The sequence below is a fragment of the Acomys minous genome, assembly GCF_964271855.1.
Source record: "Acomys minous genome assembly, chromosome: 4".
Classification (NCBI taxonomy): Eukaryota; Metazoa; Chordata; class Mammalia; order Rodentia; family Muridae; genus Acomys; species Acomys minous.
In genome coordinates this window covers 109,758,098-109,785,785 of record NC_140486.1, presented here as the reverse complement: position 1 = coordinate 109,785,785, position 27,688 = coordinate 109,758,098, and the positions used below count along the sequence as shown (strand labels likewise).

The following is a 27,688-nucleotide window of genomic DNA, read 5'->3' as shown; positions in this document are numbered from 1 at the left end:
TGACGCACAACAGGATTTTGTTCGGTTATTAGTATGTTTCGTTATACAAAGCAGTAGGTTTCCCTGTGACCTCGTCATGCTTGCGTGTCACGGCTTGCATCACCTTCACCTCTTCTACATTAACATCCTCTGTTACCAGCCAAAACATCCCTCTTTCCACAGGAAGATTTTATAGTTTGAGAAATCCCAGAAAAAGCAAATGCAATTTTATCTCATCCAGGATTCCCCAAACCTGACCATGAAAGCTGCCACTGAGAAACACTGGCCCTGAGCACCTTTTCCATGTTCCTTGGTTCTTGTCCTGTAAAGTAGCTGAGGCAGAACTGCTCGTATCACAGGGGAAAAAGATGAAAACATGAGCTAGGTTAAGGAGGCCACACAGCTACCAACACAAAGTCTTTGCCAATTCAATTATTCTAAGAAAAAAAAATAGTGCTTTCTCCAGGATAGAGCAGCACTGTCATAGGAAAGAACATTTTAGCTAGGCTCTCAGCCTTAGTGAATTTTTAAGTCTAGAGACCTTACTCTGCTGCTGAGGCAACTGGGGCCCAGCTAAATTAAGAGCCTCGCCCCAGGTCAAGAGCTTGCACGGTAGCAGGAGGACTCAAAGGATCCCAATGACTCAACGACTCCCAATTAAGTGCTCTACTGCCCCACATAATTATGCAGCCGACCTGTGGCAACGTGGGTGACACCAGAATGCTGGGTGTTGCCAGGTGCTGAGTGAGCAAGTCACCTGCAGGAGATGCTCGGGAGGTCTACGCACAGGGAAAGGGCGTCTGGAGTGAGGACTGAGGGGCCTCTTGGTGACTGTGCTATCACACAGCACAGCACTGAACACTTAACTTCCAAGAGCTGAATCACTTTCGTTGGACCATCCCATCCCTCTTCCTCCCCAAAGTGCCCTTTGCCACTTAAGAGGAATTTAAAATTTCTGATTAAAAGCCATTTCACAACTCTAATTAGGCACATCCTGGAGTGTCACAGGGCTGGGAACCATTTTTCTAAAGTGTGTCAGACACGAGGAGTAGAAAAATAATGCAATTTATTATTATAAACACCTGACCCAACCTGTGGGGTAGGAAAGGGTGCATTTATTGCAGGTGTTGCTGTCAGGAAGAGCAGGTGAAGACGTGAGTGACTCCAGCTGGTAAAATTAAAACATAGTCTGTGAGGGATGGAACGATGCTGGGCTCAATGTTCTCAGCTAGAGGGAAGAGGGGACAGGCGCTAAGAGGGTGACACAAAATGCAGACAATAGGCGGCTGGGCAAGTTACAGAGAGCAGTGCAGAGGACAAGAGAGCACAGTGTGAGTTTGAGCAGTAATTTACAGATGGGGACATTTGGGCTGTGGCTGGTAGCCAATGGGCAAAATGCAAGCTGGAGATGGGACATAAGCAGGCTTCCCAGAGGAATAGGGCAAACGTAGGCAGAAGCAAACCGCAGATACACCTCCTCCACTTGTATACTTGGCTCCTGGAGACTATGTGTGAGGGTGGGGGCCAGTACAGCCTGATTCTCGGATTTATAGGTCCTCTTGGAAAAGTCCCCCATATCAAGTTGACTTATCCATCTACTTCCCCAAAATGTGCAACCTATCGCTTATCGACCATGACTACAATTTACCAGAGAGACTCCTTTATTTGGGGCCAAACTGAGCTAGTCAGTGGATCACCATCCCCCACACCTTAGTGAAGCAGCTGTCACTGAGCCACAACCCCAGCTCCTACCTTATTTTTTACTTGTCTCAGATTCAACATAACAGAAAGAACAACCTTTTAGTTTCTCTTTCTTTCTTTTTAGTTGTTTTTAGGCCTGAGCATTGAAACAGTGTCTCGGGAGCCTAGGCTGGCTTAAAACTATGTTGCGAAGATGGCCCCGAGTTTCTGATCCTCCAGCCTCCATCGCCTTTGGTGTGTGGCACTAAGCCCAGTTTTTGTGGTGTTAGGGATCAAACTCAGGGCTCTGTGCAGCCTGCTATCAGTGAACTATATCCCTAGCTCTTCAGGGTTTTGTGGTTCTGGGTAGGATTTAGTAAAAGAGAGAAGCAAGATAGCTTCCTGGACTCTTCCTTCTCTCATCTGTTGGAGTAACCATTATGTGTTGACACTGCCAGGAGAGCACTTCTGCCATAGCTGCAACAAGTCCAATCTGCCACTCTAATTTCCTTAGCACATGGTATTGTTTCTAAAAATTTCTACATTAAACTAAGTCATTGGCTTTGGCCACTTTAAGTAATACTTCCATTTGAGAATAAAGAAGGTATGCTCTCCTATTGGGACTTTAGGCGAGAGAAACATGGGAGAATGGGGAAATAGAAGGATCCAGAGGGTCCTAGAAACCTACAAGAAGAACATTATGACGGGTGGATCTGGGCCCAGGGGTCCTGTTCAAACTATGGCACCAGCTAAGGAATATACGTGCAGTAAACATCGAACCCCTACCCAGATCTAACCAATGGACAGGATACTCTCCACAATGGGGACTGACTTTCACATATTTGACCACGTCCCCTTAATGGGGAGGCCTGGTGGCACTCAGAGGAAGGATAGCAGGCTACCAAGAAGAGACTTGATACCCTATGAGCATATACAGGGGAAGGAGGACCCCCTCAGTCACAGTCATAGGGGAGGAGAGTAGGGGGAAAGCAGGAGGGAGGAAGGAATGGGAGGATACAAGGGATGGGATAACAATTTAGATGTAAAATGAATGAATTAAAAAAAAAAGATATGCTCTGTACACCAGGCTTTCATCAAGCTCACAGAGATCCTCCTGCCTCTGCCTCCTACGTGCTATGATTAAAGGCATATGTCACCACTGCCAGGCTTTTACATTGCTTTCTTTTCTTTTTTCTCTGTGTAGCTCTGGCTATCCTAGACTACACAGAGAGACTCTGTCTACCTCCCTATTCCACGCCCTCAAAGAAAAATGTGTTTATTTTTCTAAGCCTTAGAATTATCACAATAAAGGCAAGATTTGAGAATAGAACAAGCTATGTTATGAAAGTTGTTTTATATTTATTGTAAAGTTAAAATTGCATTTATGCTGGGCTGTAGTGGTGCATGCCTTTAATCCCAGCATTTAGGAAAAAGAGGCAGTCACATCTCTGTGAGTTGGAGGCCAGCCTTGTCTACAGAGCTAGTTCTAGGACTACACAAAGAAACCTTGCTGCAGCTTGGTGTGGTGGTGTATGCCTTTAATCCCGGAGGCAGGAGTATTGCTGTGAGTTGGAGGCCAGCTTGGTCTACAAAGCAAGTTTAGGAAAGCCAAGGCTAACAGAGAAACCCTGTCTCAAAAAACCAAACCCAAACCCAAAACCAACCAAAACCAACCAACCAAAAAACCAAGAACAACAAAAGAAAAAAAAAAAAAAAAAGAAAAAGAAATCCTGTTTCAAAACAAAAAATTACATTTATTTGTGTGTATTTATGTGTGTGTACTATGGTACATATGTAAAAGTCAGAAAATAACTTTGGGGAGTTGGTACTCTTCAATCCTGAGGGTCCTGGGTGTTAAACTCAGGTTATTAGGTTTAGCAGCAAGTGCCTTTAACCACTGATTCCTCTTTCTGGCCCTGTTTTTGTTTAGAGATGGTCTTGTTATATAGGCCAAGTTGGCCTCAAACTTCCTATGTAGCCTTCAAAATCCTTATACTCGCAATGTTCATGAGGGCTGGTATTACAGGGATAGCTTTTTGAGACAAGGCTTCTCTGTGTAGCTTGGCTGTTCTGGGCTCATTTTGTAGACCAGGATGGCCTGGAACTCACAGAGATCCACCTGCCTTCCCCACCCCCCTTCCCCGCCCCCCCAGACACAGGGTTTCTCTGGGTAGCCTTGGCTGTCCTGGACTTGCTTTGTAGACCAGGCTGACCTTGAACTCACAGAGATCCGCCTGCCTCTGCCTTCTGAGTGCTAGGATTAAAGGCATGCACCACCATGCCCAGCTTTTTTTGTTTTTTCAAGACAGCATTTTTCTGTGTAGCCCTGGAACTCTTGTGGGCCTTAGAGATCCACCTGCCTCTGCTTCCCAAGTCCTAGAATTAAAGTCAGCAACACACAGCCCTGAACAGGAGATGTGCTTTACAGCATCAAGTTCTTCACTGAGAATGCCTCTGTAAGAATAAAGTATAAGCCAGGTATGGTTAGTGAATGCCTGCAATTCTGACACTAAAATGCACAAGTTTGAAGCCAGTTTGAATTTGAGGTCTTTGAGAACAGTACATGGCTAGGCATGGTGGTGGTTAGTCTATTACAGTGTGAGTGTGTGTGCGTGTGTGTGAGTGTGTGTGTGTGTGGGGTAGTGGTTGGGAGCACACAGCACGCACTTGTAGGTCAGAGGACAGCTTATGGTAGCCCATTCTATTCATCATGTGGGTTCTAGGGTGCAAACTCAGGTTTGGTGTCCAGTGCCCTTACCTCTCGATGAATCTTGCCAACACAAGAAGTTTTGGCCTCAAACTCAGAGATTTGCCTGCCTCTGTCTCCCAAGTGCTGGGACTACAGGCATGGGCTACCACACCGGGCCTCAGATTCTAGTTTTTAAATACTCATGTCACACTACCTCTTACTAGGTATTTGGTTTCCTGTACTTAGACTTAGACAAACTATCCTGTTATTAGACATAGTATATTTCAAGATTGAAAATTATTTTTTTACTATTTTTTGTAACAAATTTTATTTTAAAAAGAGTTCAATTTAATCAGATTTGTAATAAATGTTTACTCCTAGAACTGTAGTGTACTTGATAAAGAAAATGGATTAGGTCTTGAGAAGAATTTTACATGTGAGTAAGTGACAAAAAGGTCCAAAATAATAGTTCTTTTAAAACATTTTCTTTAGCTGGGCAGTGGTGGCCCATGCCTTTAATTCCAGCACTTAAGAGGCAGAGGCTAGTCTGGTCTACAGGACAGCCAGGGCTACACAGAGAAACCCTGTCTTAAAAAAAAAGTTAAGAATATTGATGGAAGTTTTCACACAGCAAATTAGTAAAAGAATGGCTTGTAGGCAGATATTCTCCATTCACTGAGGCTTAAAACACTAGAGAGGGGGGGGGGGAGGGAGAGAGAAGTTGGCTTGTGATATCAGACCCTCAAGGAAAAATGGCTCAAAAGAACAATTTTAAAGATACAGAAAAAAAGCAGGTCATGGTGGCTCATTCCTTTAACTCCAGCACTCGGGAGGAAGAGGCAGGAGGATCACAGTGAGTTTGAGGCCAGCCTGGTATACAAAGTGAGTCCAGAACAGCCAAAAATACATAGTGAAACCCTATCTCAAAAAACAAAACAAAACAAGATACAGAAAAGACTATAAAGTAAACATCCATTAACATTTGAATTTACAAGCTGGTGTAGTGGTACATGCCTTTAACCCCAACACTCAGGGAGGCAGAGACAGGAGGATCCAGGCCAGCCTGGTCTAGAAAGAGAGTCCAGGACAGCTAAGGCTACACAGAGAAACCTTGACTTAAAAAACCAAAACCAAACACACACACACACACACACACACACACACACACACACACACACACACCAACCTCCCCCTGCCAAAAAACAAAAACAAAACAAAAAACCAAGCAAAAAACAAAACAAAACAAACAAACAAAAAAACCAAGCAAAAACAAAAACAAAAACAAAAACCATTTGACCTTACTTGCAATGGATGGAAATAGAAAAACAGAATTCCAATGGCCTACTATGTCTTAAGTCAGTCATACAAAGAGTGAAGAATTATTAGGTTCTCAGTGTTTAAAGGTAACAGAGGTGTGTGTGGGAGTCTGGTTTGTCTAGCAAGTAGAAGGCCTGGGTTCCACTCCTTTCTGAGTCAAAGAGAAAAGAAAAAGAAAAAAAAATCAACCCAAAACAAAACAAATGATCCAACAAAATGCTTACCTTTAACTCAGGAGGGAGAGGCTGGTCGAGTTTTCTAAGTTTAGGGCCAACTTGGTGGAGTTTCAGGCTACTCAGTGCTACATAGTAAGACTTATCTCAAAACAAAAAACCCAATCAAAGAAACCAAACCAAAGCAAACAGTCACAATCCTAATTGTCAAATTATTTAAAAGGAGTTAAAAAAAAAACCTGACAGGCTATTACATTTATTGTATTTCTGCGGCTTACACAAAAAGGAAATGCACACATTTTTAATGTTTTACAAGTAAAAGAAACATTTATCCATTACTCTTTTGTTTGAGGGCTCCTGGAAAAAAGAGACGAGATAATCAATGCCTGGACCCAAACAAACACAAGGTTTTAAACTTAATTTTATGGGAATATGGCCACTAAAACTATGGGGTGCACCAACAGCTTAATGACCAGGATGAGCGCCGCCAGCGATCTGTAGTGTGTTCAGTGGACGCCCAGCTCCAGCAGAGCATTTCATGGGCACAATACATCATTCAAAGCCCACCCCTGACCGCCAGAACACTTTGGAGAGAGAGAGAGAGGAAAAAAAAAAAAAAGAGAGGCCCCCAGGGTTACTTTACTCCAGCGATAACATAATCCTGCTACTTATTGTTGTGGAGCAGATGTCATTATGGGTGGGGCTGATGAGGAGAGCAGCTGAAACATTTCTGTACACCCCCACTACTCCGCACACTTTCAATGGGACAGGAGGGGCTCCAACAAGGTAAGAGAAGATCTGTCAGCCATTCCGTCTAGAAAGAGGAATTTTGATGTGGTAATTGTAAAGGCCACCGCGAGGTTCTTTAAAAAAAAAAAGTCCCCCAGGATTAAGTTCTACCCTGGAAGAGACCGTCCCCCTTCAAGCCCTGCGGGCTCCTCCTTGGGACACTTGGCTGAGCCTTTTCTTTCCCTCCTTCCCACGCCGAGGTGAGGCGGCACGCAAGCAGGGACGCCTGTTTTTCTCCGGCGCGCGGAGGGAACGCAGCGGGTAGGAAGCCTGGAGGCTGGCAGGGAAGCGGACGACATTGTGGGGAAGCAAGAAAGGCTCGCAGGGACGAGCCGGCCTTTGGGGAGAGAACGGATTCTCGGGCCGCCGAGCAGAGGTGACCAGGGGAGATCTCTCCCAGCAAGACGAGACGCGGCGCTTCCGGCAGGCCACGGTGGCTGTTGGCCTGGAGCGGCCCGCGTCGGGAGGGACCGGGCGGACGGACGGGGAAGAGGTCAGGAGAGACAGGAAACCGTGCCTCGCACTTGCCTGAGTCTGGGTGATCAACAACTGGTAGTAGTCTTTGCTCGGCGCCGGGCCTTGTCCTACAATTTCAAACAGAGTCTCCGGCAGCCACGACGCCATCTTGGGACGCCACCGCGGTCGCTAAGACAACCAGGAAGGGGCGGGGCTTGGTCGGGGTCACGAGGGGGAGGACCTCAGCCCCACTTTCAAGCCAAGTAGGTTTTTGAGTTAGCAGTGGTGGGTTTTAACTTGGGGGTGATGGTTTCCTTGATCAGGGGCCACAAGGAACCCTGTTTTGTGAAATTCCTACCATCAGGTCCCGGGTGACCCCAAGTGGAATTTAGTTCCTGCTAGCACGGAGGGGCGGGGGTGACCCCAGCGGAGGGATACGGAGTGGAGTGCCACCAGTCCCCTTCCTGGTCCCTTGAAGGGATCGGAAGGAGACTGGAGGCTGCTCGTCGACTCGTGTCGAGCGCTGGAGAGGGAGGGGCCATAGGATGGGCTGTAAATAGGTAGCGGGGCTGGTCCTGCGGAGGATCCCGCAGGCCGGAGCCTCAGGGCAAAGTAGTCCCCGACTGGAGTCGAGCGGGCGGGGAAGGGAGGCGGCGCGGGCGGAGGCGCACGGCGGCGCGGTGCTGCGGCTCAGCTGATAATTGAAGGGACGACAAGCCGCCGCCGCCGCCGCCGCTTTGGGGGGGGTGGGGGGAGCCAGTGGAAGTTGCCGTCTCGCCACCGAGTCCAGACCGGAGACTTTGGGGCCTAACTAGGTAATTGGGACGTCGTTCCGAGCGGCAGGGGTCGGGCCTTGGGGGGGGGGAGCCGACGAGGACTGGGGAGCCGACGAGGACTGGGGAGCCCGAGCCCAAAGTCTCAGGCAGCCCCCATCTCGTGTCGTCGTGGCGACGGTGCTCCCGGCTTGACTCGCTGGCGGCGGCGGGGGTGGGGTGGGGGCGCGGAAGGACCAGCCCGAGGCTGACGGGTGAGGCGTTCGAGCGGGCCCGTGGCCTGAGGAGCCGGAGCGGACCGGCTTGGGAGTGGGGGTTGGAGGGGGGGGGCGGCTCTGGGTCCCCGCTCCGGCCTCCCGCGATGAGGAAGGCCCTAGGCGAACCAGGGTAGGGCGTGCGGGTCTGGGGGAGCCCAGCGGGGGCCCGGGAGGGGGACCGGAAGTGATCTTTGGAGCCTGGAGGGCGTCTAGGAAGAGAGAAAGTGGGGGGCCGGAAGTGCAGGTGGGGGGGGCGTGAAGACGGCAAGGGTTCCCCGGAAATGGGACGGGGGGCCCGGAAACAGGGAAAGAGAGGCTCTGAGCTGTGGACGGCCCGGAAATGGAAACTAGGGAGCCGCTCGAGTGACAACTGTTGGGAGGCGAGGGTCAGAGGAGGGAGAGGCGGGAGTGACTTTGGACCGCGGTAAGGGTCTTCCTGCCTGAGGGGGTGGTTGCGGGCCGGCGAGCCTGGTCGAGCCGGCGCGGGGCGGTTTTCCAGCCGGGAAGTTAAGGCTAAGGGAGGAGGACGACGTGCTGGGCTGGCAAGGGCCGCGGTGGAGGCCGAGAAACTTGGCTGAGGGAAGAAGCATCTTCTAAGAAGACCAGCAGGGGAATGGAATGGAGGTTAACTGGGGCTTGGGTGAGGGAGGTGGGCCAATTGTCACCCCCAAATCGTATTAACATTCAGAGCGAGTCAGGCGATTAATAGATGTGGATTACATAAAACCTATTACTCCGTCCGTCCGTCCGTCCGTCCGTCAGTTCAACTCTTAACTACGCCTAGCCAGTGGGTTTCTTGAAGGGAAACGAGTTATAGAGATATTCAGAAAACGAAGGTTCAAAGACCCAGCCTTTCTGTCTTTCACTTTCTCGGGAATAACAGAAAACATTAATTAGTTAGAACGCAGAAACATTACTAGAGTTAAAAAAAAAAAGCAGGTGGGGGTGGGGGTAGCTAAATTACATCTTGTAAACTACTCTAGGTGGACCGGAGGGAATTGATTTCCTCTCAGGTGAGAGTAAAACGGCAAGGAGAGGCTTCTAATCCCTCCATTAGATTTGTTTCTGTTAATGCGTTTTAAAATTTTTCTCTGGGAGAGGTTTTAGCTTTAGTTTCTTGTTGGGTTTTAGTTTGCTCCCTCTGTTAACTGGGGGCGGGAATGTTACTAGGTACACGGGGGTGGGGGTGGGGTGGGGGTGGGGGCGGTTGATAGCGCAGTGACTCTGTTCCGAGTGGTCTAACCGCTCTCCTGTCTCCCTTCCTAGTCTGAGCTCGCGATCTGGCCTGGGCTACCAAATCACCCAATCTCCGGGCTTTTTTCGGTTTGTAGGCCCTGTAGTGGTGTCTTTAACTTTTTCTTGCTCTCGAGTCTTACTAGAAATTTTTGGCCTTTCCTTTTTTAAAAGACTTGGCAAGTTGAGGCTTAGAATCTCATCTCTGAAAACAAAGCAAAAATACGTCGTAGACAGTCGAAAGAGCTATTATTGAGTAGAGTACAAAAAAACTGATGCTGGGAACAAAGGTCTTAGTTGTGTTAGAAAAAAAGGCAAGAGGACCTGTATGTGAGGCCTTGTACATGTCGCATTTTAAGTTATTACAAGTTTATGGATAATAAATTGGGGAGGGCATTTCTGGAATATTATTTTTTTATGCTTATGTGGTTACTTCAGTGTTAAGTCATTAGGCTGTTTAATATATTCCGTGTTCCACGTTTAGTTCCAGAACTGCTGTGTTTTTCTACATTGAAGCGTGGTTGCTGGTGGGCTTTGTATATGAATGCTTATCTGCCAGTGTACTAACATAAGAATTGCAGAACTAAAGATTATTGTTTCCATCTGTCCCACTGTGTTTCAGGATTGTGAGTAGTGTTTAAATTTGCTCAGCTGGGATTTAGATTTTCTCTGATTAGGCGCTTTGTTCTAGCTTTTCATATACTTTGTAGAAGTTTGAGCACTCTTGGCAGTCCCAGAAAGTGCAATTGTAAAATTAGCAAATGTTAAAAATGTATAGGAGTCTAATTACAGTAGACGAAGGTGAAATCACTGCTTTAACTGAGAAGTAAAAAAAAAAATTTTTTTTTAATGTAGTAAAAAAAATTTAAAAGAAGATACTCAAGTTCCAAAAACAAATTAGTTATTTTGGTTTTGAATTCCTGAAATAAGGCCGAATTAAAATAATGAAAACAAATGACTTACAATTAGTGGGAGCTTAAATCAGTGCAGACATTCTAATCAAACTTGTGTGCCATGCAGCATTAACATTTTTAAGGGTCTACTAAGCCAAGCCCTTCCTTTGCCCTTTGCTTTTCCTCAGTCCTTTCACTTTGCCTTTAGTCTTTTTTCTCTACCTCTGATCCATCCACACCAGTTACTGTCCATGCTAGTCTAGAAGAGTCTTTTTGTTTCTCTTAATCTCAGTCTCTGTTTTTATGTCATCCTTTTTATAGTCCACCATGACTTTGTTTTCTCTGGAAATGTTTTGGTGCCACCATAGCTGCTATCTCCTTAACACTCCATCCATCTTCCTTCCTTCCTTCCTTCCTTTCTTTCTGTCTTTCTGTCTGTCTTTCTTTCTTTTCCCAAACAGTTTCTCTGTTAGCCTTGACTGTCCTGGACTCACTTTGTAGAACAGGCTGGCCTCAAACTCACAGAGGTCTGCCTGCCTCAGCCTCCCAGAGTACTGGGACTACAGACAAGTGCCACCAGGCCTGGTAACAACAGCAATCTTACCAAATTGAGAGTTTGAGACTACCTTGCTCTTAACTTCTTTCTTAAAGAATCATTGTCTACTTTTGAGAATACTTTTAAATGTGTTGTGTTCCTTTCCGACGTTCTTTTCTCTTTTCAGCACAAACCTCTTTTCCACTTTCTTCTGAAAAGCAAGCAGCCAGTGTTCTGAATTGCTGAGCCATCTCTAACCTCTTTATGTCTTATTTTAAAACAACAGCTCTATAGAGAAGACAGATACCTCACTGATTTTAAAGTTGATGCTTTTTAAGTTAATCTACCTGGTGTCCATTTTTTCCCTAAAATGTGAATAGGCGTTTATTTTTCACTGAGTGATTTTGGAAACCCAGCAGATAAATTGGTAGTACAAAAAAATATATCCAGCCACTGAAGATTGTATGTATTAGAAAATTATGTTAGTGGTCCTGATCTGTAAGAGTGAGTTGATATGAAACATGATTATTATTTTGTTTTTTTCCAGACAGGGTTGTGTACTCCTACCCATCCCCTACCTCTCCCCATGCCCCACCCTACCCTGCTCCAAGTTTAGTGTTAGATTAAAAAAAAGTTTTATCTAGGTTTGCATCAATACTTCTTAATTATGTCCTTACAGATAAGTGTGTTAATCATCTTTACAGAATTCTCAGTCTTTTTTTTTTTTTTTAACATTTATTTGAAAATTGTTGTGTGTTTTGCCTGCATGTGTGTATGTGTACAGCATGTTGTGCATGCCTGGTTACTGTGGAGGTCAGAAGGGCTTTGGGTCCTTTGGGTCTAGAGTTACGCTTATGAGCTACCGTGTGGATGCTAGAAGTTGAAACTGGGTCCTCTGCAAGAGCAAGTTCTCTTAACCGCTGAGCCATCTCCCTTTTTTATTTATTACTTATACAGTGTTTTGCCTTCATAGTGCCTGCACCCCAGAAGAGGGCACCAGTTCTCATTGTAGATGGCTGTGAGCCACCACATGGTTACTGAGAATTGAACTCAGGACCTTTGGAAGAACAGATAGTGCTCTTAGCCTTTGAGCCATCTCTCCAGCCCCCACTGAACTATCTCTAAAGGGCATCCTGTGTTTCCATTTTTATTACTGACTGATTTGTACCTATTTTGGTTTGTAGCTCTCACATAATGTACTTTTTCTTTCTTTTGTTTTTTCACAGAGTTTCTCTGTGTAACAGAGTTATAGGTTGCCACCAATGCCGGCTAGAATCTTCATCTTTTATAGATTCTAGAGAGCTTTTTATTTTCCCCGAGTGGATGAGTAGGGCAATGATGAGCAAATGTGATAATTTTATTTATTCTTATTTGGACAGGTAATTAAAATTTGAAATAGGGTATCATGTAACCAGGAAGACCTCCTATTCCCACCTCCTAAAGTGCTGGAATTATAGGCATGTTTTGCCACACTGGTCTTGGACAGGTAATTTGATGACTCGTTTTTTTCAAGTACCAACCTGGCTTGTACTTTCCCCCCATTGAAACCTAGTAAGCACCTAGTGTGTCCATAGTAGCTAGAGGATGTAACAAACTTAACCCTACCTCTTTAATAACTTTTAAAACTACCTTCTGCCTTTGGGTTATAATAGAGTACTTGTTGACGTATTACTTTTGTTTTCCTCCTACTAGATTCTAGTCTTGCTGAGGGTAAGAATTATTTAGATCATTATGGTATGCATGAAGAACAGTAATGGTACTTTGGTCTTGTCAAAAAGCCACCAGTTTTCTGCTTCAAAGGATTCTTTGCTTCAATGTCCAATAGATTTTTTTTTTTTTTTGAGTGTTTTGAGACAGAGTTTTGCCTCCTTAACTGGTTTCCCACTAAGGTGCTAGGTAAGGTATTTCACCTCTGTGGCTTAATATAGAGAAAATAGATGATTTTTTTTTTTTTTTTTTTTTTTTGGTTTTTCGAGACAGGGTTTCTCTGTGTAGTCTTGGCTGTCCTAGACTCGCTTTGTAGTCCAGGCTGGCCTCGAACTCACAGCGATCCGCCTATCTCTGCCTCCCGAGTGCTGGGATTAAAGGCGTGCGCCACCACGCCCGGCCTCAATAGATGATTTTTTGCTTGCTTGTTTATTGCATTGATTGTTTTGAACCAGGGTTTAGATCTGTAGCCCTGTATAGCCAGGTTGGCGTTGAATTTACTATCCTCTCCTGCTTTAGATTCTGGAGTGCTAGGATTATAGGCCACTACAGCCAGTTGCCTCTTACTGTCTTAAGCTTCAGACAACAAGACTAGGCTTTGCTTTGAGTATGGGGAATCTGTTGGTGATGGTTTCCTGTTTTTGCTTTATTTAAGGTGTTCTAAAGTTGGCCATTGTGGTGCGTGCATGCTTGTCCCAGGAAGAGGCAGGAGGATCTCTGTGACCAGTAGATCCTGTGGCCAGCAGTGAGTTCCTGGATAGCCAGTGCTACATATTGAGACCTGTTTCAAAAAAAAATAAAATAAAATAAACAAACCAAAAAAACGGCATTCTAACTGGGCATGGTAGCCTCTGCCTATAATCCCAGCACCCGGGAGGCCCTAGATTCAGGAAATCAAGATCAGCCTGGGCTACATGATCAAACACTGCCATGGGAAAAACCATTCTAGCTGCCTGCCGCCCCTCTTACTTTTCAGGAGTGAACAACATTCTTTTGTTTTTTGTTTTTTTGAGATAGAGCTTCTTTGTGTAGCCTTTCCTATCCTGGATTGGAACCCAGAGATCCACCTGCCCTTTTATTATAAGAGAAAAGGCTTGGGTTCTAGTCCTAGGTTTTTGTTTCGTTTCGTTTTTTTTTTTTCTGAGACAGGGTTTCTCTGTGTAGCCTTGGCTGTCCTGAAACTCACGCTGTAGACCAGGCTGGGCTGGAACTCAGATTCTCCAGCCTCTTATTCCCTAGTGCTGGGATTAAAGGCATGCATCGCCACTGCCTGGCAATAATAGATATTTTTTTCTTTCTTTCTGTCCCCTCCGCCCCCCAGACAGGGTCTCTCTGTGTAACCTTGGCTGTCCTGGACTCGCTTTGTAGACCAGGCTTACCTCCCAACTCATAGCGATCCGCCTGCCTCTGCCTCCCAAGTGCTGGGATTAAAGGCATGCGCTACCACGCCTGGTCTAGATATTTCTTAAATTAAAAATAAGTTGTGTGTGCGTGCGCCTGTGTACCCAGGTGGTTGCTGAAAATGAGACTCAGGACCTCTGGAAGAAGGGCCAGTGCTCTTAACTGCTGAGACATCTCTCCAGTCCCAATAACAGATATTTTAAAAATGTTTCTTGAAGGCTGGGCTTTGGGGATGCATACCTTAATCCTAGCACTGGAGAGGCAGATGTAGGCAGACCATGAGTTCAAGACCATCTGGTAATTTCCAAGGTCATAAGTTCCAGGACATCAAAGGTCTATCTTAGAAAAGAAAAGAAGTCTGTTGAAGGAACAAGATACTGTAACTATGCAACGTTAATGAAATGCTTTTCTTTCTTGTTTGCTTTGTTTGTTTTTTTGCTTTTTCAAGACAAGATTTCTCTGTGTAACAGCTCTGGCTGTCCCGGAACTTGATCTGTAGTCCAGGCTGGCCTGGAGAGTACTGGGATTAAAGGTGTTTCATTCATTCATTCTTTCTTTCTTTCTTTCTTTTTTTTTTTTTTAGTTTTTCACAACATTGTTTCTCTGTGTTGCCTTGGCTGTCCTGGACTTGGCTTTGTAGACCAGGCAGGCCTCACAGAGATCCATCTGCCTATGCTTCCTCTGCCTCTTCCTCTGCTGGGATTAAAGGCATGCACCACCATGCCCAGCATGAAATGCTTTTCTTTGAAGACAAGGTTTTATTATATAGCTAAACCAATCTCAAGATGTCAAACTTTTGCTTCCCAAAGTACTGAGATTATGCAAGTGTGTTACCTTACAGCCTGTCTGATTAGTGTACATTTAAAACACTGTAAATTAACTTGAAATCACATGTACTAAAAAAAAAAAATTCTGGGCAGTCACTGTCCATTATTTACATATAGTAGTTGGCTTTTTTATTTTTGAAGTAACGGTCTTGTCATGTAGGTAGCATCCTCTTGTGTAGCATGTACCACAGTTGTGGTACCACTAGGACAGCCTTAATAGTTGATCATTTAAACTCAGAATAATAATGTAAAAACTTTGTTTCTCTCACCAATTTATGTTAATGATTCATCATTTTAGTTTGTTTCTTGTTAGAGGGGAGACTTTATTTCTGTAAATATGGTATTGTTTTGGTTTTTCAAGACAGGATTTCTCTGTGTAGCCTTGGCTGTCTTGGACTCACAGACAGCCTCTGCCTCCTGAGTGCTGGGATTAAAGGTGTGCGCCACCATGTCTGGCTTTGGTATTGTTGTTTTTAAAGGTGAAATACCTATAAACAAGCCTTCAAGACGTGAAGTTAGAGTGTTGAATTTCAATGTAAAAATTAATCAACTCTTTGGCTTTCATAAATTGTGAGTTCTACTCTGACTTAAATTCCTGTTCACCTTACTTTGGGCAATACTCTGAATAAATACATGTACCTTGTGCTGTTTTAAGTTAATTTGAAGACCTGAATGATGGAATATATCTGATGGCCTGGAAAGCCAAAGTGAGTTTTCACAGCCCATCTGGAACTCACTGTTGAGTTGTAACTTAAACTGTGTTGTGTCCTTAGAGAGTAGGTTCAGGAAGATCATGTGGAGCACCTCCCTCTTCACCTTCTTCCTCCTTAAGTGCTTATAGTTGTCTTGTAAACAGAAATGCACAAGTATGCTAACTTCTGACTTCAGTGTTGTTATATTAGTGTTTTTCTTTCTTTCTTTCTTTCTTTTTTTTTTTTTTTTTTATTGTCCAGCCATTTCATATAGAGGGAGGACACTGAAAAGCCCTCTCTCTTCAGATCATGACACCTTTAATCTATCCCATAAGCATAGTCAGTCTTTCTTTCTTTCTTTCTTTCTTTCTTTCTTTTTTTCTTCTTCCTTTCTTTCGTTTTTTGAGACAGTTTCTCTGTGTAGCCTTGGTTGGTCTGGACTCTTTGTAGACCAGGCTGGCTTCAAACTCACAGAGCTCTGCCTACCTCTGCCTCCTGAGTGCTGGGATTAAAGACATGTGCCACCACGCCTGGCTACACCCCTTATCCTTTTTTTAATGTGTATGTACAGTTAACTTTGTTTCCAAGTGCTGGGATTAAAGGCGTGCTCAACCTGGTTTTATTTTTAAAGTCTTTTTAAAATTTTACTTATGTATACAGTGCTCTGCCTGCACATACACCTACAGGCCAGAAGAGGGTATTAGATCACATTATAGATGATTGTGAGCCACCATGTGGTTGCTGGGAATTGAACTCAGGACCTCTGGAAGAGCAGTCAGTGCTCTTACCCTCTGAACCATCCCTCTAGCCATATTCCTGGCTGTTTGTTGTTGTTGTCTTAAGATTTATTTATTTATTAAGTATACAGTTTTCTGCTTGCGTGTACACCTGCATGCCAGAAGAGGGTACCAGATCTCATATATAAGATGGTTATGAACCACCATTTGGTTGCTGGGAATTGAACTCATGACCTTTGTAAGAGCAGGTAGTGCCCTTGACCTGAGCCATCACTTCAGATCCATTCCTGGCTGTTTTAACTTTTCTAAAGTTGGTAGCTAGTGTAGGATATGACTTTTTTTAGTTATATTTGTTAAAATCAGCTGTCTACCCTGTCTTGGAAAACAAACAAAACAGAAAACCGCACACACAGAAAATCAGCTACCTAAAAGTTTTTCCTTTTGGTAGTGCTGAAAAGGGGTCTCATGTAGCTCAGGCTGGCCTGAAACTTTACTTTAGAGCCAAGGATGACTTTGAATTTCTATCTCCAGGTGCTGGGGATTGAATGACATACATGTACAACAAAATTAAATGCTTAAAATTTTTTGTGTCAAAACATTTTATAAGCTGTGCATGGTGGTGCACACTTGGAATCCCAGCACCCAGGAGACAGACAGGCAGATCTCTGAGTTCAGCCTGGTCTACAGAGCGAGCCCAGGACAGCCAAGGCTACACAGAGAAACTCTGTGTAAAAAAAACAAAAATTGTGTATAAATGTTTTATTTTCATGTATGTATGTGCACCATGTGTATGCCTAGTGCTCATGAAGTCAGGTATTAGAGCCCTTGCATCTGAAGTTTTGGAAGGTTGTGAGCAATCATGCCGGTGTTAGGAACTGAACCTAGGTCCTCTGGAAGAGCAACAAGTGTTCTTGACCACTGAGCCATCTCTCTATCCCCAAATCAGGTACCACCTGAACTACATCCCCAGCCCACTTTAAGGAATTGCTAAGGAACAAGCCAACTTTGGTTAAATTGATTCAAATTTGTATTAGTAACTTGTATTTTTACTAGATCACAGTTTACTAATACATATTTTAAAACATTTATTTTTATTTATGTGCTTTGGTGTTTTGCCTTCATGTGTGTCTGTGTGAGGGTATCACATCATGGAGTTACAGGTAAGAGCTACCATGGGGGTGCTGAGATTTGAACCCAGGTCCTCTGGAAGAACATCTTAATGGATGAACCAACTCCCCAGCCCATTACTGCATTTATCCCTTGCTTCCTGATTGCCAACACTGCTGGAAGGAATACAAAAGGCACCTAAAACAGTTTGAAGTTTTGTTTCTTAAAGTTGACACAGGAGTTGTTTGTTTATGTCTGGCAGAATTTGTACTTAGTACTTGTGAAGTTCTAGGTTTAGTTGACAGCACCCAAACTCTTCCCCAAATGGAAAACAACAGAATTATATAGGAATACAATATTTATCATGATTCTATAGGTATCCTGAAGGCATGTTTTCTGCATTTAAAAATCCTGACAATAAGTATTTAACAAGTAGTTCCAGCATTTGCAGGAGATTTGTTGTAAGTTCAGGCTTAGTCCAGCTATACAATCACTTAAGGGAAGCTTGTGATAAAAAGTAAGATCCTGTCTTCTTTTTGGAAAACTTAATATGTATAGGAGTATGTATATTTTTTATGGTGTCCTTGGAATTGTAGGTCTACAGTTGTGAGCTGCCATGTGGCTACTAGAAGTCAAACCTGGTACTCTGGAACGGGGAGCACTGCTTTTAATCTTTGGACAATCTCTAGCCCAACACTCTGCCTTAAGCAAACAAAAGTAAATAAGATAAAATCCTGTTGTACATTTAGCCACTTTTATTAAGATGAAGGGGTAGGCTGGAGGTACAGCTTACTAGGTTCTATTTCTATGCTCAGCCAGAAAGACAAATGAAAGTTAAAAAAAAAAAAATCATCTGAGTGGCTGGAGAGATGCTTAAGAGCCCTTGTTCTTCCAGAGGATCTGATTTACTACTTCCTAGCACCTGGGTCAAAGTGGCTCATGCCTGTAACTCCAGCTTCAGAGCTTTCAAAGGCCATTGCCCCCACCCCCCACCCCCCATCCCCAAGGGGTTCTCTGTGTAGCTCTGGCTGTCCTGGAAGTTGCTCTGTAGATCATCTGGTTGAGGCTATATCTTCACAGCCTCCCTGGGTAATCTGTTCTCAAGTGTACATACCCAGACAGATATACATATGCCTATAATTAAAGCTTAAAATACCAATGTCATCAACTAGAATACTAGGCAGATAATTTAAAAATTTAATATTAAATTGAGTAGAATTACTTTGTATTCTAAGGTGTAATTTTTTTAAAGATTTATTTTTATTTTATGTATATTGGCTATATCTGTGTGTCACATGTTTGTGGGTTATGGTGGAGGCCAGAAGAGGGTATTGGATCCCTTGGAGCTGGAGTTACACTACAGGCAGTTGTGAGCCATCTGATACCAGTATCTGAACTGAAAAGCAGCAAGTGTTCTTGACCACTGAGACATCTGTTCAGCTCCAGAAAGGTATACATTTTTTTTTTTTTTTTGGAGAGAATGAAACCCAGAGCCTTACACATGCCGGATATGTCTTCTTATTTATTATCTTTTTTGTTTTGTTTTTCCAGACAGGGTTTGTCTGTGTAGCCTTGGCTGTCCTAGACTCGCTTTGTAGACCAGGCTGGCCTCAAACTCACTGAGATCCCCCTGCCTCCGGAGTGCTGAGATTAAAGGTGTGTGCCACCACGTCTGGCATGTCTTGTTAAGTGATTTGCCTTCACTAGCCCCTTGAGTATTTTTTTTTAACAGTACAATGCTTAACAAAAGTTAAGTATTCTTTCTATAATACTTAGAAATTACTGAGTGAATAACAAAAGAGCATTAGGTCTCAAGCAGTATTCAGAACTAAAAACAGAACTGAATAAATGGTAATTGAATGTGTTAAAACAGCTTCCAACAAAGAGACATCCTTGACTGAACAAGGGCCATGGGTCCAGGTCTTTCTTATTTACAAAGCATTTAAAGCTGTTTGTAACCAGAAAGTGAACAGTAAATGTTCTGTTTTCAGGGCTTTGTTTTTCTCCTTTTGAGGTGGTTTTTACTATGTTGTCCTGTCTAATCTCATTTGTAATTTGAAGAGATCCTCCTACCTCAGGCTCCAGAGTAGCTGGGGCTAAAGATAGGCACCACCTGTCCCAGATACACCTTCAGTGTATTTATCTTTGCCAAAATTTAGCACAGAATTCAGTGTCGGAGTAAGGGAAGCACTTTCGTAAAAATAATAAAGTCTTAACAGCAGTTTACCTTTTCAGTTCATTTAAAATTTAAGATTTATGTGTATGAGTGTTTTGCCTTCGTGTATGTATACATACCTGGTGCCCACAGAAGTTAGAAGAAGGTGTTGGATCCCCTGGAACTGGAATTACAGATAGTTGTGAGCTGCCATGTGTTTGCTGGGAGGGGAACTTTTAGCAGTCAGTGTCCTTCACCAATAAGCCATTTCCCCACCCTCATCCCCACCCCTCTTTCCAGCATATTGATAAATTAATATTTACATGTTTCTTATTCAGAGGTTAATGATAATTTAACATAGTTTATGTGTTCAAGGTATCTTAAAAGATTTGCTTATATGTGTGTCTCTGTCACACATACATATGGGTGCTTAAAGAGGCTAGACTAGAGTGGGATATCGGGTGGTTGGGAGCTGCTCAGCGTGAATGTTAGGGTCAACGCTGGTCTTTTGCAAGAATAGCAAATGCCCTGAGGCAATTCTCTATGGTGTATCAGATTTATTTATCTCCCATTGAACAGTTACAGCACAGACTCTGATATGATAGCCTATACCTTTGCCCAGGCACCTAAGCGGCTGAAAAGGGGAATTATGGGTTTGAGCAAGTCTGGCCAACATAGTTTTTGTCTTAAAAATAAATACTGGAATAATGTCAGCCCAAGTTTCCTTAGCATTAACCTCAGTACTGTAGCATAGCCACAGTTAGACCCATTAAACTCCACATTCTTCTGTACCTACTCTCAAGTCCCTGCAGGAAGTCTTAAGTGCAGGTCTGAGTCTCATGCCACTTTGTTTTCATACTGAATTAAATATCCTGTATTTTCATAAATTTGATCTCTAATAAGGAACAAGTTGAATAAGAGTTCTTATCTTTTTTACAGAGAGGACTCAGGTATGGTGGTAGGCAAGCATTCTACTACTGCCACGCCCCAAGCCAGCAAATGTACTTACTCATTAGTTGCTCCTGAGATAACTTGTATAATAAAGGTGCTTCCAACAATTTTATTAAATACAAAACTCAGGCGCTAGCTTTTCTTGGCTCTATTGTCTAGGGTATATACTAGAACAGTGTAAACATCCTACAGCAGGATTTTAAAACTGAGAAGCGAAGCAAAAACATGTGATAATAGCCAGTGCCTGTATCTCAGCACTGGGGAAGCAGAGGTAGAAGGATCACAATGCATTTGGGTCTAGTTAGCTTCATCTATATAAGTGAGCTTCAGGAGTGGTTTCTCCCCGTAACCCCACCAGAGGCTGAGTTTCTCTGTGTAGCCTTGGCTGTTTTGGACTTGCTTTGTACTCCTGGCTGGCCTCGAACTCACAGAACTCAGCTTGCCCCTGCCTCCCTGAGTGCTGGGATGGTTGGTGTGCCCCACTGGGCCTAGCTTCCCAGGAGTGGCTTTTTGTTGTTTGGATTTTTTGATAGAAAGTCTCAAATAGCTCAAGCTGCCACCCTCAAAGCTTGATTCTTTTGCCTTAGATACTTGAGTTGTAGTATATTTTTGATTTTGCTGACTAGGTCTCACTATATATCCCAGAATGGTCTTGAACCTACTATCCTCTTTAAGCTTCTTGAGTGCTGTGATTATGTCTCATGGTCTCTACTGTATTCTTATAGGTTCTGTTGCTTGCAGGTTGGTTTAATTTGTGGCCTTTTTTTGTTATGTTTTGAGACAGTCTCATTATGTAGCTTTGGATGACCTACAACTCACTATTTGTATGTAGATCAAGCTGGCTCCAAAGTCCTAGAAATTTGTTGGATCTGCTTCCTAGGTTCAAAGTGTGGGCCAACATACTGGGCCTGATTTGGATTGAAATAACAAAGAAGCTGTCAGTGTAATTTCATAATTTAACATCATACCTTTGTTTTGTGTGTGTGTGATTTTGTTGTTGTTGTTTGTTTTCTGAGTCTCTGTGTAGTTCTGGCTATCCTAGAACTCAGAGGTCTTCCTGCTTCTGCCTCTAGCATAATGGGATTAAAGATGTGTGACCACTGCCTGGTTTAAACATCATACCTTAACACCATATCTTGTTGTGGAGTTAGGAAGGCTACACAGTCAACTATTTATAGGTTTGTGTGAACTTTGGGTTAAAAATGTGTGAAGTGTGTATTTTACTAACATAAGAATCAGGAGTCTGGAGCCAGGCGTGGTGGCACACGCCTTTAATCCCAGGACTCAGGTGGATCTCTGATTTTGAGGCCAGCCTGGTCTACAAAATCGAGTGAGTCTAGGATAGCCAGGGTTACACTGAGAAACCTTGTCTCGAAAAAACAAACCAAGCCAAAAGAACCAGGAGTTTCTCTGTAGTTTCAGGCTTTTCCTTTGTAAAGTGTTTATTTTCATTCTTTTACCTATAGTGGGGAAGCACAGATTTTCTCCAGCACCCATCCCCTTCTGTGTCACATCCATATGCATTTGTGATTTCTCCTTAGTAGATGGCAACAATTCGGTTGAATTTTGAAAAGATTAACTTGGAACTGACCAGCTTGCTAATTATTTGTCAGTTGTCATTGGAACAGAATTGTTTTAAAAATACTTTCTAGAAAATTGAGTGTTAAATGTGGAGAGTACAGCTCTGCTGTTTTGCTGTTCTTTGCCTTGCCTTTTTAATTTTGTCTTCCAGTTGCTGCTGTGAGCTAAGACTTGGGGAATTTCAGCTTTGCCTGTGCACTGTAAGATAATCTGCTCTAGCTTCTTCTAACTAGCTAATATTACCTTCCAGCTGCCTGTACTTGAGTCCTGCTACTCCCTTCCTCATCCCTAAACATTTTGAAGAAATTAGAAGTGAAAGGAATTAATGAAAATATACTAGTCAACCAATTGGAGTATCTTGAGTCAGCTGAGAAATTGAAGCTCAGCTTAGCTTGCTTATTTGTTTTTGACAGTGCTGGGAATCTTTTATTTCACTAACCTCTTACAGTCTTGACTGACCCAGAGCCTTTTAAGATTTTACTGTATGTATATATTTACAGTAAAATATGCATACCAACAATAGCAACTAAATTCTTTTCAATCTTTCCCTTTGGTTTATTTCTTTGAGCATGGTGGTAGAGTACATATGTTGAGGTTATTTTTATAAAATTGTGTTTGTTTCTCTTAACTTTTTTTTTTTTTTTTTAAAGTTTTCTTTGAAAGAAGGTTTCTCTGTGTAACAGTCCTGGCTGTCCTGGAATCGCTTTTGTAGACCAGGATAGCCTCTGCCTCCCTAGTGCTGGGATTAAAGGCGTGTACCACCTTGCCTGGCCACTCAGCTATCATAGAAATAATTGAGACTCTTTTATAATACAAGGTTTCACAACACAATCTTGAGCAGTTTAAGTCTTTGTTTTACTCCCAGTGAACATTCCAGCAATATTTGCACTTTGCAACTTCCGCTCCAGCATCTTCCTCCTGATCTTTCTGCCAGAGGCTGAATCCCCTGCTTAATTCCCCTTCTTTTCCCCTAACTCATCCTTCCCTGGCTGGCAGGAAGTCCAGCCCTATTCTCCACCCTTTTCATCGATTGGCTGTAAGCTGCTTTATTGATTATCGGGGCCCTTGGGGAGTAGAGTTTATGCAACATTTAGATAGTAAACTCTCAGAACAAAGCTTGTGACCAGACATGGGGGTACAGAAATCAACATTTAATCTACACAACAACCTTATGTCTACATACATGGACTGCAGTCTTGGGAAGCTAATGTGATAATGACCCAGTGATAAAGGAATTTAAGAAGTGGTTAAGAGCCATGGCTGGGAATCAGTTTAAATCCTTCTCCTAAACTACTAGCCACATAACTTGGGTCACTTTTTGGCTTCAGTTTCTCCCTTTTAAAAATGAAGTAATAGCCAGGCATGGTGGTGCATACCTGTAATCCCAGCACTCGTGAGGCAGAGGCAGGAAGATATCTGTGAGTTAGAGGGCAGCCTGGTCTACAAAGCAAGTCCAGGACAGCCAAGACTACACAGAGAAACCCTGTCTCAGAGGGAGAAAGAAAAAGAAAGAAAGAAAGAAAGACACCTAAACCTATGACTGTTATGAGGATTAATGTTTGAAAAGGAGTTAGAATAATGCCTGAATAGTTAGCTAGCATGGCTAGTAACCATTCTTATTGATAGGAAATCTTTTTCTTGATGTTTGAAAATACAGCTTAAGAAATTGGATTTCTCTCTTTTTAATTTTTTGTTTGTTTGTTGTTTGGTTTTTCAAGACAGGGTTTCTCTGTGTAGCCTTGGCTGTCCTGGACTCACTTTGTAGACCAGGCTGGCCTCGAACTCACAGAGATCTGCCTCCCTTTGCCTCCCAAGTGCTGGGATTAAGGGCGTGCGCCACCATGCCCGGCCAATTTTTTTTATTTAAAAATAAAAATTTTTTAAAGCCTGGCAGTTTAGTTTTTATTTTATAGGCATTGATTGTTTGTATGTATATGTGCGAGGGTATCACATCCCCTTGGAACTGGAGTTACAGACAGTTCTGAGCTGCCATGTGGGTGCTAGAAATTGAACCGGGGTCCTCTGGAAGAGCAGCCAGTCAGTGAGTGCTCTTAACCACTGAGCTACCTCTCCAGCCCCCAAAATTGGATTTCTCTTAGACTTCTTTTGTTGCTTTTCGAGACAGGGTTTCTCTGCATAATAGCCTTGGCTGGCCTACACTGTGTTGTAGACTGTTGCCTACCTCTGCCTCCCAAGTGCTGGGATCAAAAGCATGTACCACCACTCCTGGTTTATTAGTACTCACTTAGGTTGAGTGTTAAGAATTTGTTTTAGTGTGTTAAGGATATCAGTGAAGAGTATTGATGACTTCTGTAGCAAGTTGAAGTTGGGTAATCGTTTGCCAGTTGGTTGACCTTGTTGAGTCAAGCTTTCACTGTATGGCCCTGGCTGGTCTGGAACTGAGAGACCTGCCTGTTTTTGCTTCCTGAGTACTGGGATGAACAGTGTGTACCATGGCTCTTGGCCCATGACTAAGTTTTCCCCACTTAAATTTGTGTATAAATGTTTGGCTATATATATGTATATGTACCACCTTCATACCTGTTGTCCTGGGAATTAAGAAGATAATGTCAGATCCCTGGAACTGGAGTTATAGATTGTTGTGAGCCGCCGTATGGGTTCTGGGAACTCAATCGTTGTCCTCTGCAAAGGGAATAAGTAGTCCTAACTGCTGAGCTATTACTTTAGCCCCCATGGCTATTAGTTTTTCAATTTTTATTTATATGTATGTCTATGTGACTGTATGTCATGTGTGTGGTTGCCTGAGGAAGCCAGAAGAGGGTGTTAACATTCCCTGAAGCTGGAGTTAATTAATTAATTTATTTACTTTTTTCATCTCTCATCCTCTCTTCCTCTTCTTCTCTCTCCCTCCCCCTTCCCTTCCTCCTTCTCCTCTCCCCTTCTCCCCTCTCCCCTCTCTCTTCTGTGTGTGTGTGTGTGTGTGTGTGTGTGTGTGTGTGTTTTGGGTGTAACCAACAGACCAGCGTCCCTCTTTGGGACTTTTAAGACCTCTCCTTAAGAAAACAAGTCCAATTGGTATAAAAGCATAAAGGGGAACATTTTTTTTTTTATTACTAGTTGGGTGTGGTGGGACACACATTTAATCCCAGAGATCTGCTTGCTTCTCCTCCTCAGTGCTGGACTTAAAGGTGTGTGCTATCATGATAGGCCTCCCCGCACCCCCTCAAGTCTTTTTGTTTCCTTGCTTGTTTGTTTTTAGAGAAATGGTTTCTCTCTGTAGCCCTGGCTGTCCTGGAATTCATTCTGTAGACCAGGCTGGGCTCAAATTCAGAGATCCATCTGACCCTGCCTCCTGGGATTAAAGACATGCACCACCACCACCCAACTAGTTTTTCATTCTTTTGTTTTGTTTTGTTTTTGTTTTTGTTTTTATTTGTATATATAAGCACTCTATTTGTGTGTATGACCACATGACAGAAGAGGGCATCAGATTTTATTATAGATGGTTGTGAGCCATCATGGGATTGCTGGGAATTGAACTCTGAAGATCTCTTGACAAGCAGCCAGTGTTCTTAACTCCTGGGCCATCTCTTTAGACACCCCCGCCCCCTTTTTTTTTTTTGTTTCTCTGTGTAGCCTTGGCTGTCCTGGATTCACTTTGTAGACCAGGCTGGCCTCGAACTCACAGTGATCTGCCTGCCTCTGCCTCTCGAAGTACTGGGATTACAGGAGTATGCCACCTGGTCCTGCTTAGTTTTTCATTCTTAATAGGTGATTATTTAACATGTTAATTGAGAAGCAAGATTAAGTGGTAAATTGAGAGACTGATAATTTGGAGGGTGGAGGCAAGAGCAAACTGGAGGCCAACTTGGGCTGGTAAGACTCTGTGTCAAACAAAAATCTGGGACTGGTGATAAATTCTTCTATGGTTCTGTACTTGTCTAGCATTTCTGAGGCACTTCCTTAATTTGATTTCTTGCTTCACAAAGTAAATGTCAGTTGGTTTATGATATTTTCTGATACTTGAAAGGTTTGGCATATCTATCGACATAGTTGAAGATTTAAAATAGATTTGTCAGGTGAGATGTATAAATCTCTCTTCCCAAATAAATACAATAAGACACCTAAGATTTTCCTATTGATGCAATGTAGTACTTTGGAAAACAGAAGCTATTTAGAGTAAAATTCCCACTTTAAAAAATTGATCATTTTTGTTTGGTTTGGTTTGGTTTTTCGAGACAGGGCTTCTCTGTGTAGTTTTGGCTGTCCTGGACTCTCTTTGTAGACCAGGCTGGCTTTGAACTCAATGCCGGCTAAAAATTAATTTTGTATTTTTGCATGTTTGCATGTGTGTGTGTGTGGGTCAGGCTTGGATGGGCTCTTATTTTCACGAATGTAATTCGTAGGCACTACATTCAGATGGTCAGCTTTGGTGGCGATTGTTCTTTACCCACTGAACCATCTTTGCTGGCTCTAAAATAACATTTTAAAAACATTGAGATTTAGTACATATGCCATAAGGCTTATCCATTTAAGTAGTATTTTCATACAGTTTAAATGTACAATCATTATCATTACTTTCTAATTCTATTTTATAAAACAATTTTTTAGAGGCTGCTCACTTTGTAGACCAGACCACAGAGATTTTCTTGCCTCTGCTTCCCTAGCACTAAGATTAAAGGCCACTATCTAATTTTTCTCCCCGTTTTTTCGAGGCAGGGTTTCTCTGTGTAGCCTTGGCTGTTCTGGACTCACTTTGTAGACCAAGCTGGCCTCGAACTCACAGAGATCCGCCTGTCTCTGCCTCCCAAGTGCTGGGATTACAGGTGTGTGTTACTGCACTCAGCTTATTATCTAATTAAAAAATTTTTTTTAACCTATTAAACCTGTACTTAAATTTAGTTATAAAAGTGACATTTCACATCTGACAATAAAAGTCTATGGAGATGGAGGTGCAGGATGTTTTGAGTTTGGAGGTAGCCTGTACTGTTGAGGTAGATGGGGTGGGATGGGTAGGTTTGGGTAGGGATGAAGCTCTCAGGTGCTTGAGTGTCAAGTAGGCATACACAAACCCCTTTTTAAAATTTTCTTACCACATGGCCTGGTGCAAACCTATCATACCTGTAGTACTAGCACCAGGCAGGTGTAGATAACAGGCCACTCACTGCCTGGGATATAGGAGATCCTGCCTTAAAAAAAAATCCCTTGGGGTGGAGAGGTGGCTTAGTGGTTATGAGCACTGGCTGCTCTTCCAAAGGACCTGGGTTCAAATCCTAGCACCCACATGGCAGTTCACAACTGTCTGTAATTCCAGTTGTAAAGGGTCTGACAATCCTCGCACAGACAGACATACATGGAGGCAAAACACACACACACACACACACACACAAAATGTACCTCCTACAAATATGAACTGCCTGTTCTTGGATTTCTCCTAAAGGGTTTACTACTTTTTCCTAAGTCCTGTTTTGCTGCCATGACAGTGTCCTTTCATGAGGCTGGGTAAATACTTCGGGAAGAGAAGATGGCAGTTTTTACTGCAGAACTGAACTTAAGAGACTGGAACATTAAAAAAAAATCTGTTTTAATCTTCCAAGGTTGTGAATGTCTTAAGAGGTTAAAAAAAATTGGGGTTGGGATGGGGACTAGGTGTTACAGCACTCGTTTTACCATTGAACTACCTTTACCTTTTTTGGTTTTGTTTTGATCTTGTCCTTTAATGGCTGAGCCATCTACTCGGAGCTCCCCCCTTTAAGAATTAGCAAACAGTTCCTTTATGTTGAGGTTGAGGTGTG

The 27,688-nt window shown here is 43.1% G+C and overlaps 2 protein-coding genes across 20 annotated transcripts in view; one reads left to right on the top strand and one right to left on the bottom strand.

Annotated features, from left to right (window-relative positions):
• FBXO36 (F-box protein 36) overlaps positions 1-7,346 on the bottom strand; it is a 62,281-nt gene extending 54,935 nt beyond the window's left edge. The window contains exon 1 of the mRNA XM_084779223.1: positions 7,156-7,346. Coding sequence (XP_084635349.1) covers positions 7,156-7,251 — 96 coding nt within the window. The 5' untranslated portion in view covers positions 7,252-7,346. The remainder of the gene's footprint in view (positions 1-7,155) is intronic.
• TRIP12 (thyroid hormone receptor interactor 12) overlaps positions 6,520-27,688 on the top strand; it is a 122,082-nt gene continuing 100,913 nt past the window's right edge. For 11 of the 19 annotated variants that reach the window (XM_084779148.1, XM_084779149.1, XM_084779147.1 and 8 more), the window contains exon 1: positions 7,396-7,898. The gene's annotated coding sequence lies outside the window, so the exon portion shown is untranslated. Of the gene's footprint in view, positions 6,625-6,668; positions 7,004-7,394; positions 7,899-8,157; positions 8,244-8,407; positions 8,538-27,688 lie in introns of those variants that run through there. The other 8 variants (XM_084779146.1, XM_084779155.1, XM_084779152.1 and 5 more) reach the window with 7 other exon arrangements.